The following is a 10,774-nucleotide window of genomic DNA, read 5'->3' as shown; positions in this document are numbered from 1 at the left end:
GCATGCCTCCAGTGAAAGGTCAAAACTGCAGGCAACACTTTTTATTTGGAGTCTGAGCCTGGACCAAAAGCAAACCAGTCTCCAGTACAGTAGCAGTGTCGTACCAGAAAACCATTAGCCCAGGGTTATACTCTCCTAAATCCATCCCAGTCAGAGTGTGCTCTAGTGGATGAGGGCAGGGAACAAGAAGATAAGATACAGGAACCTGGTCTACACTGAGGAAATGTCAGTTGAACTATCTCCATCAGCTTTAAGCAATTTAAAATCCAATTGGAGCCACAGAGTAGACCAGGCTCCAGGTAATCTGAACCATGTGGTTTTGAAATTGGATCAACTAAAACCAATTCAGGCTGCTTAAAGCAGGTCTATGCTATGTCTCTAACTGGTTTTAGAATAGGTTTAGCTGAACCATTTAAAAAACCAATTACAATCTTGGGGGACATTTTCCCTGTGTAGGACAGGCCTGGGATTTTCTTTCTGGCCACTGATTCTGTCTGGGCAAGTCTCCTTACCTACTTCTCAAACTGGTAATCTCATACCTACTTCACAGGAGTATTATGAAGCTTAATGGAAGCTTGCAAAGCACTTTGAGATCTGCATAGGAAAGACGCTATATGAGTGAAAAGCATAGTATTGCTACTTATATTTATTAGTTAGCCAAACATTGCCAGCAGAATAAGGAAAGCTCTTTAGCATTCATTTGCACAAATTGATTAGTCTGATTCATAAACTGATTTTTAAAAATAAATGTTATATGGGAATGCCCCACCATCAACACAATACTATTTGTTAATGCCTGGCACTTTTAAAACTAGGCTGGACAAAACAATAGATAATCTATGGTAGAGAACAATCCTGCACTGGAAGGGAAGATGGACTGGATTATTTAATTACTTTTTTCCATGTCTTATTTCTATGCTTAACAGTGTTCTAGCTATCAGTGAAGTCAGTATCAAAACTCCCATTGACTTCAATGGGAGTTTCAATACTGTAACTATTGGGGAGTGATTTTTCAGGTGCTCTCCTTGCTGGACAGAGCTAATGCTCCTTCACTGGCTGGTTCCCACCTGCAAACACCTTGGTTCAGAGGGGATAACTTCTTTTGAACCTGAAAATCTTATTGTTGCAAATGAAAAGAAATATGTAGGTTCTGTACTATCATCATCCTAAAATAAGAATTAATACTTAGCACTTATAGCACCTTCCACCCAACCATCTCAAAACAGAGAGAAAGGATGGTCTTGTACATACCACCCTGGACTAGCACACAGGAGATCTGGTGCAGTCCCTGGTTCTGGCATAGACGGGTTCTCTGCAAGCCATTTAATTTCTCTGTGCTTCAGTTCCTCATCTGTAAATTAGAGCCAATAAAACGTTTTATCTCCGGTCCTTTGTCTCTCTTGTCTATTTATGCCCCAACTCAGGAAAGCACTTAAGCATGTGCTTAATTTTAAGCAAATGCTTAACTCCCATGGACTTTAGTGGGATTTATGCATGGGATTAAATGCTGTCCTGAACAGTGATGCTTTCCTGAAAGGGGCCTTAAACTGTAAGCTCCTCAGGGCAGGCACTCTGACAATGTGTTTGTACAGCACATAACACAATGGAACCCAGATCTTGTTTGGGGCGTCAGAGTGCTACTGTAATGCAGGTAATAAAAATAAACAAAGTGTTTGACAAACATTACTGACTTAAGCCTCACAATACCCAGTAAATTAAGGAAATATGATCAGGCACCTTGACTTTACCCGAAGATTTAAACCAACCACATCCCAATCCAGCAGGCTGGGAAGTGTTAGCTCTTTCTTTGTGTCTATTCACCCCCACTCCCACCCCGGGGTCCTCTTCCATCTCCCCCACAATTCTCTAATATTGCTTGCAAGGCCCTTTTTTTTCTGCATGGACACTATCAGCATCTCAGTGCAGAGCAAACGACACATCCACGCCAACAGTTTCTCCTTATTTCTTTAGCAAAACACTGGTAAGTTTCCACACTCCAGGTCCAACTCCCGAGTTGCTCAGCCACCTTGGACTTTCACTGCGCTCCAGGAAAGTGGCGGGTGCTCAGCATCTCTCAGGATCGGGCTTTCCACCTGCCTTTCTTCTTTCCCCCACGCCTCCCTCTCCAAACCCCCCTCTCTCCTGAAGTCTAGTATATTTCAGTGGCGCGCCCTTCTCTCCCTCCCCAAATGTCTCTATTTATGGGTCCCCCGATGCCGCTAGATCTGCCATGCGTTTTCCTGCCCCACTTTATTCTGCAGCCACTTTAACCCTGAGCTTAAACACGGCAAATCGTCTCCTGCTTCGCCAGGAGAACAAGCCCCTGTGCAAGCTCATAGCTTGGGCACCTTGTCGGGCTGGGTGAGATCTCCCCGAGCTGCCTGCTTCCCCTTCTGATTGGGTTTGGGGCTGGTCCCAGAAAGACCTCCCTGCTCTCTGTGCGCCCCCAACCCCGAGGCTTGCCTACATCCCCCAGCCCATCAGCGCTGGCTCCAGTCTCTGGGTCTCTTCCCAACACCCCCCCCCCCCCCGCCCTTGCAGCTCCTTCCCCAGCCCAGTTGTTTATTCAGCGGCTGGGAGAGCGGCACGCGCCTGGCGCACGCACTTGCAACAACAAACCCGGGAGGGGTAGGGCTGGAAGGGAGAGGCGGGTGAATGAATTGGAGGCCGTGCGGGAAGGGGGGGGAGGCTGTTTCGAGCGGAGGCGGGGCGGGCCGGGGCCAGCGCGTGTGTGCGGGGCGCCCCGTGTGTTGTGGGTTTTTTCTCCCCCCTCCCCACCCCCCCGCGTTGAAAAGGCGGCCGTGCTCCCCGGCCACTCACTGCAAAGCCGGGGAGCGTGGACGGCGCAAGGTGCAGAGCGTGTGGGGAGGGGGAGGGCGGCGAGGGGTGGGGGGGACCCCGCAGGGGGAGTGTGTGTGTGTGTGTGTGTTGGGGGGGGGGAGGGGGAGAGGCCGGCAAAGCCCCGGCCGCCCCTTATAAGAGACACAATCCCCAGCCGCTGGTTTGCAAAAGGGGACTTTGCAAGGCAGGCAGCGCACACGCGAGCGCCACGAGCCTCCCCGCAGCCCGGTGCGCAGGGGGGCAGAGGAGGGGGGCAGAGAGGGAGAAAGCGCCGCGCTCTCTCCGTCCCCCTGCGAGTCCCGCCGCCGCCGCAGCAGCAAGCGGCCGCCGCGCGCCAGCCAGCCCCGCGCGCCCCGTCTCGCTCGCCGCTGGCTGCCAATGGCCAGCGCCAGCCCTGCCAAGATGGACAGCAGCGCCAGCCAGTTCCTGCAGCCCGCCTGCTTCTTCGCCGCCGCCCAGAGCGTGCCGCCGCCGCCGCCGCCGCCGCTGAGCCCGGCCGCCGGCCAGCCCTCGCCGGGCAGCAAGGCGGCGGCGCCAAAGCCCGTCAAGCGACAGCGCTCGTCCTCCCCGGAGCTGATGCGCTGCAAGAGGCGGCTCAACTTCAGCGGCTTCGGCTACAGCCTCCCGCAGCAGCAGCCGGCGGCCGTGGCGCGGCGGAACGAGCGGGAGAGGAACCGGGTGAAGCTGGTGAACCTGGGCTTCGCCACCCTCAGGGAGCACGTCCCCAACGGGGCGGCCAACAAGAAGATGAGCAAAGTGGAGACGCTGCGCTCGGCCGTCGAGTACATCCGAGCCCTGCAGCAGCTGCTGGACGAGCACGACGCCGTCAGCGCCGCTTTCCAGGCCGGGGTGCTGTCCCCCACCATCTCCCCCAGCTACTCCCACGACATGAACTCCATGGCGGGCTCCCCCGTCTCCTCCTATTCCTCCGACGAAGGGTCCTACGACCCGCTGAGCCCCGAAGAGCAGGAGCTCCTGGACTTCACCAACTGGTTCTGAGCTCTGGCTGCAGCAGGTGGGTTTGGCTTCTGCGGGAGCCCTTCTCGGGGCGCTCCCGAGCAGCCGGGGGGATCCTTTATTACCGGGATCCCCAGCCTGGTGGTGGTATTGGGGAAGGGGGGGCTGTGCAGCCCTGGGTAGGGCTCAGTGAACACTCATCAAGCTGCAGATGAGCAGAATTCCCCCCGCCTAGATCTTGCAGCTGGTTGTACCTAAGAGCTACCTTGATGCTGACTCTCTCTCTCTCTCGTTTATTGTTACAGGACTGTTGCAAAAACAAAATACATTTTTTCTCCAGAGGAAGGGAAAATACATAGCACACGAGGAGCTTGTATCGCCTCTCCAAGAACACTGAAGCACTCACTGCCTTTGCACTCCGGTCAGTTTCACAAGACCGAGATGGATTTGAAAGCTGCGGGGACCACGGCACGATGAAGCATGTGTCCTCAAAAACATGTGTCATCCTATCCATCTAAGGAAGAGCACTGCCTAGCCTCAACATAGAGAGGGGCTCTTTCCCCCCCCCCCTACAGTTGTAGCCCTTAAAGACTGGTGTTCATTATGCTATGGCCACAATTAGTTTCCTAACGTTTGTGGAGATTTTGAAATTAAACTATGCTGTACTCAAAGAACCCTCTAAAATCACCCCTCCCCCTCCCATCACTTTGACTTTTTCCTACCATTTTCATCATTGAATGCTTCCAATCCTTTTTTTGTGAATTTTTTATTATAAGAAAATCTATTTGTATCTATCCTAACCAGTTTGGGGATATATTAAGCTATTTTTGTACATAAGAGAGAAATTTATAGAGTTTTTTTGTACAAATGGTTTAAAATGTGTATATCTTGAGACTTTTTAAAAAAATATGTAATGCTTATTACCTCTTGATATTTAGATATGTAGTCAACATTACCTTTACCTTACAACTGCCATTTTTTGTATGTGGTTTTGTAAAGGACTTGGAATTCCTCCAGATGTACTTTAGCACCAATGTGTCTTACTTTATAGAAACTTTGTTAATGTATTAATAATGTTTATTAAACAATGTTCAAAGTGAACAAAGTTTATGCAGCTATTGTCCAAACACCAAAATGGTAGCCATTTGTTTTTATATGCTGCCTTTTGAAAAAGGAAAAAAAAAAAAAGGAAAAAAGCCCTTATATCACTGCCTTTTCTTACTGTTTTATTACAAACTTACAAAAGTCCTGTATAACCATGTTTTATACAAGCTAGTTTCGTAATAAAACCTTTTTTAAAATTAAAGTGATCAGCTGCCTATTGCATGTAATTTTATGTCTGCCATTGATAACTATGAATGTAAAGAGAAAAATGTTAAGTGATAACACGTCAGAGATACGTTGCATATGGAGTATTTGTGTGTATGCTGGATGTAACATATATATGCAAAGATACAGAGGTATTACAATTGTTTTCTTGCCCTTCTATGTTGCAAATGTGTATCTAAACCAAGAGGCTCGGGGGTGATTAATGGCTTCATTGTCCTTCGTGAAATCACTGCACATTAAAGAATTTCCTAAAAGAATGAACCCTAAAAAAGAGGGCGCTCCATCCCACAATTTCACTGCTCTGACCGTCCCCTCACCGCCTCCAATGAAACAGGGTAGAAGAAAATAGGAGGAAACGTATAATAGAGCCACCGAAACAGACATGCTACATTTTTGGTGGGCCTTTTATATATTTATTTTAGACAAGCAATCAATAACATCGTTGGGGGAAGGGGGACTGTGGGGGGGGGGGGTAAAAAAACCCCAAGGTAGTAGAAATGACACTGATCTTCCTAAACTTGTTATTCTAGCCAAATAGCGTGATCTGAGTGTAAAAGTACCCAATTACCAAGATTCAAAAAGATTTTTTTTTTGGCTAGCCTGCTTGTTGTCAGTTAGCAAGGACGTGACCAGAATTCGCCTCCCCCTTTTTCCCCCTCCTGCATTACTTGAAAATTCAGTTTGCGTGCATCAAGCCAAGCGGAAAGCAAAGCGCAAAATGCATCTTTAAAAAACCCCACCACAACCAACAAAAACTGGGATAGCCAGCATGCCTTACAGAATTAAAAATCTAGCCTGATTTTGTACAGCTTTACCATTTATTTGCACGGGGCTAATTTAAAAAAAAACTTGAACAGAAAAAGTCATTGACTACACCGGAATTTAATGTAATTTTTCCATTGCTGCATTGCTTTAAACATGAATTTCTATACATTCATTTCACCCCCGCCCCCTCAAAATTATCAATATGTTATTTATGAGTGTGGGGGGAATCACTAAATCCCTCATTCCTCAGAACAAACAGTCGTTGTTTTAACCAATCCTAGAACTAATGTTTAATTATGAAAATAATAACCGTTATAATGTCTCCAGCCATTCTCTCGCTAAAGGCACCTCCGCTTTTTATTTACCCACTTTTGCAAGTGTGTAGATAAGGTATGCAAAGAAAGTGTAGCGAGTAATTTATGGCTATGAATATAACATTAGGATAATGTTTCATTCTGTTACAAAGGCGAAATTTCTCTTCCTTGTGTAGACAGGTGTTCTTTTTTGCTCACTTTTGAATAGTAAATATCCAGACCCATTAAACTAAAGGCAAAGTTACGCTGTTGTTTGCTACAGTGTATGAGGCAGACTCAGAAATTCATCCCTCTTCCCCCTCCCTCCCCCAGGCCTGAAAAAAAGAGAGCGAGAAAGAAAAAGACATACAAACACACAGTTTTACTGAAGATAGGAAAGGCCAAAGCAGGATTGGGGTAAATCTCATTACATCTGCTCTAATCGCTTAGCAACACAAAGCCTTTTCTTGTATGAGGAGGGAGAGCCATTCAGTGCACCCTGACAAGCAGTATTCAGTTAGCTTTAGTAAACTCCATAAATCAGTGGCTTCTATTGGTCGCAGTATAAGTTTTAAAGCTACAAAGGGCTATCAGAAAAATAGAAAATGCAGATGGAGATTGCTGGGTCTTTGTTTTTAACGCTAGAAAGTGAGTTATTAACAAATTCATCTCACCCAAGTTTTTGATTTTGTTCCTCGGCGTAACTAACTTCGAGTGTGCCTAAAAAGCGAAACATTTGTTGTAACTGGCTGATAGTGGTGAAGTGCAGAGGACTGAACAAGAGCCCTATGCCTGGCTCAGCAAATTTAGATACTGCTTTAGACACGGGTTGAATATCTTCCTATAATGGTTCCGCGCGGTTCAAATTAGGACCTGTAACCCTCCTGGAGTAACGGTCGTCCCCCCACCCCACATAGCTGACTGTTCAAAACAAATCATAGGACTTCTATTGCCAGAGCAAAGGTCAAGCCTGGAGGATCATAACTTTTAAAGTTTGGGTTCCCCCTAAAAAGCCCCTTCCTTCTTCCATTGGGTTCATTGGGAATCTGGATCGTCCCTTTTGAAGCTCTACATCTGGTGCTATCCTTCATTCCCTGGGCACTCAACATTTCCACTGCAGACAATGGGAACTTTGGGTGTAGACAAGGAACGTAGGACTGGTCCAATATTTTTCAGTTGCTGGTAGGCTCACTTCATCCTGTACGCATGGAATTGCTGTACCCTATATTGGCACGTCTCACTTAATTTGAGAAGTGATTCTGACTATTCATTTTCAGTCTACTCGCAGTATGTCGTAAGGTAGTCAATGTATATCACATCAAGGTATATCATAAAGTAAAAGCAATGGCAGAAAAGTCCTTTACATGGTCGTATTAATTCGAAGATTAATCACATATTCATGTGGACCCATGATCTGAGGCAAACAACAAATAAGTGGCAATCTTCTGCAATACTTGTGTGTTCAGGGCTCTGTAATGGAAGCCCCTTTTCCCTTTCTCGAGGGCTGTTTTCCTGCCTTGCAAACTTTAGCAACAACAGTAGCAATGATATGCTCGAATACGATCCAAGTGCTAAAAATGGAAGAATACTCAGCATCTCTTTATATGCGTGGTTTTTTTAAATAATAATGTTTCTATTACTTTTCAAAGTAATCACCCTTTCAAGGTACATCATTAACCTCCATCCCCTGCATTTATACCCTACAGTAGCAGATTCCCAGGAAAATGGGGGTGGGAGTGGGAAAGAAGACTTTCCTCTTGATGCAGGTTTAAGTTATATTCTGTCTTTTGTATGCAAGATTAGATTGATACAAAAGAGGTTTTGTAGGTTAATGGCAGGAAGCGAGTTGTATTACAGAGCCCAGAGAGTGGGGAGCGCGTGTCAAGCTTAATGATTTATTCAAGCTATATACCATCCCGGCTTGTTCCCAGCGCTGATTGGCTGCAGGCATGCGTCCACTGTCAGATGCGCACGCCTTAGCCTCATACCGCACAAGCCCCGCCATTAAGATAACAGCAGTTTAAGGGTCGCTCAGTTACCTGATTATAAAAAAAAAGGGGGGGGCGTGGAGTAAAGGGTTTTGCAGAATGCAAAAAAGCTGGGATCGTAAACACACCGGTAGTTTGCAGAGCCTTCTCCGATTATACTGTTGCTGCTGTTATCAGAAGCGGGACAATCAACCTTGCAGAGAGCACCTACACTAAGCTCTGCCCTCATAAATAAGTAACTTGAAAGTGGTGGGAAGGTTCCTGCGGATTCTGCCTGGGCTTTTATTATTTATTTATTTTCTTTTCGGGAAGGGGTCGGGGGAAGGAAAGTTCAAGGGGACACAAAAGAAACGCCACCTGCCAAATGCAAAAATCACGTCGGGAACACCCTTACTTCACACTGTGGGCAGCGCCGGAGGGATGAGCTGTATAATGCAGTGATTATTACTCAGTATATTCATGGATTAGCTTGCTTGAAATGCAGTGGATGGTTTCTTGTTCCCTCCCCTCCCCAATGTATCTTTAAATGTGAAGGTACCATTTACTAGTTCTAATTCCCCAAGCATATCTAAGATCACACGGTTCCAGGAACTTTTTTCTGGAGCAATTAACAAGCCTGCTTTTACTATGTTAGCCAATACAAATCCTGCTACAAAAGGCAAATGGTAAGTAAGCAGAGTAGCATGCCTTTTATTTTCAAGAGAGGTGGTTGTTTTTTCTTTGCCCCCAGACAGTGTATTTGCTGCTACTTTCCAGCATCCTATCAATAATCCCATGCAGGAGATTGCAAACAGAGGTTAGCCCATCGTTTCTATGCGCCTGAAGATTAATTTCTCTATGTACAACTCAACGGGCATAGTTATCTCTTTAACAGGGAAAACAGTTTGGCTCCCTTGTCCGGTTGCCAGCACCGTCTTTTGAGAAAGGGAGCCTGGCTAGTCTTCTGACCAAACTCAAAGGTTAGTTAAAACACAAAAAACAGCTGAAAATCTTCATGAATAATGCTGCTCCCCTGAGCTCAGAGCAGTGCAAGCGCACATTTCAATGCCAGAGCATTTTGTTATGCTGCTCGCCTAAGTCAGAATTTCACAGAAAAGGCAGAGAAGAAAAGCGTCAACAATTAGGGGTCGCCTGTCAGAAAACATTAACGCCTTCCTCTCCCAGCCTGTCAAGCGTGCTGAAAATAAAAACTGCCATAGCGAATCGCACCTCCACCCTGAGAAGCACTGGGGGGAAGGGGGAAAGGGGGAGGGTTGTTGTTTTTTTTTGGTAAGACTAGATAGATGCACAGTTCTACTCAGCTCCAGAGAATAGTCCATCTCAGAAGAAAACATACAGGGATCTACATTGAAATACCCTCTCATTATGTTTCTTTCGCTCGCTCTTTCACACTCTCACACAGATTACAATTAAGGGCCACTCAGATAAACTTACATTTTCCATAAGCACCTGTATTTCCTACTTTCAAGCTTGTCCTTTCCTGAGTTACTCCTTCAAAGTTCAAGTGGCAGCCTCAGAGAACTTGCAACCCAGAATAGTGCCAGATTTCAGAATACCGTCTCCTACTTCTTAAAGCCCCAAACAGCATAACCCACTATCCCCCTCGCTTGTATGTGTAAATACATTCCTACTAGTCAGTTTTCCAGTCTGTGGACTGACTATGATGATAAGGGCCATAGAAGTAGCTGGATAGGGTCAGATCCTCAGCTAATGTAAATCAGTGTAAAATTGAAGTCAACGGAGCTATTCCAATTTACAGCAGCCGAGGGTCTGACCCTGTAGATTTTTAACCCTCGAAAACTACTGTATAACATGTACTCCCCACCACTGCAAATATATATGCCTGAGTTTGTCTAAATAGTGGCGTATCCCATTACAGTGGCATTCCAGCTTTTAAAATTCAGCCAGACTCTTCAAAATAGCAAATCTAGACATTGATTTTACTGGTCAAGACATTGATTTTTCCAAACCTGTAAACCACAAGGGAGTCCTGTATGATGCATGATTAAAACAATGCTTGGATCCAATTCTTAGAGTGAACTTAGCTTCCCTTGTTAAAAAAAAAAAGATGCTAGTATTCTACAGCAATGGTCCCAAACACTACATCCTACAATAGTTATACCCTAGGTTAGTGGAGAATACTGTAGTATTTTCATAAGGGTTGGGGACATGAAATTATGGCAAAGTATCAACTAATGGAAGGAGCTGCCATTTCCCCAAATTGTGATAAAATGTTCTAGCTGGCTCATACCAGGACACAGCTCAGACAACATTAAAAACAGGCTAAATTAGACTGTGCCTTTAAGAGATGGGCTGAGGGCAGTATGGATTCATGCTACCCCAGGAGGACCTTTGGAAAGTGTTGTGTCTTCAGAGAGGCATAGTCTCTCCCTGAGCACCTTGTTGCACCCCAGGAGTATGCAGCCCACTCCCCCAGCACAGAGAGGGCAGCAAAGTCACGGCTCCCAACCTCTTTGGGGCAATGTGTCCCGCAGTACTAGTACACAAAGTGAGCAGTTCCTTTGCTCCCCAGAGCACAGGGATTTTGATTGCCTCTGGACCTGGTACAGGGCCTGGGCTCGGGGAAGACTCTTTGTGCCT

At 46.1% G+C, this 10,774-nt stretch overlaps 1 protein-coding gene across 1 annotated transcript; it reads left to right on the top strand.

The window, feature by feature from the left end:
- Positions 1-3,219: 3,219 nt before the first annotated feature.
- Positions 3,220-3,840, top strand: ASCL1 (achaete-scute family bHLH transcription factor 1). Its single transcript, XM_065423767.1, has one exon. It carries the CDS (start codon positions 3,220-3,222, stop codon positions 3,838-3,840), a length of 621 nt encoding a protein of 206 aa, XP_065279839.1.
- The last annotated feature ends 6,934 nt before the right edge of the window (positions 3,841-10,774 follow it).

The sequence above is a fragment of the Emys orbicularis genome, chromosome 1 (assembly GCF_028017835.1).
Source record: "Emys orbicularis isolate rEmyOrb1 chromosome 1, rEmyOrb1.hap1, whole genome shotgun sequence".
Lineage (NCBI taxonomy): Eukaryota > Metazoa > Chordata > Testudines > Emydidae > Emys > Emys orbicularis.
The sequence above is the reverse complement of the archived record's forward strand: the minus strand, read 5'-3'. Positions and strand labels throughout refer to the sequence as shown.

Coding starts and splice junctions, on each gene's coding strand:
- ASCL1 (XM_065423767.1), top strand. CDS start 3,220: ATGGCCAGCGCCAGCCCTGCCAAGATGGACAGCAGCGCCAGCCAGTTC.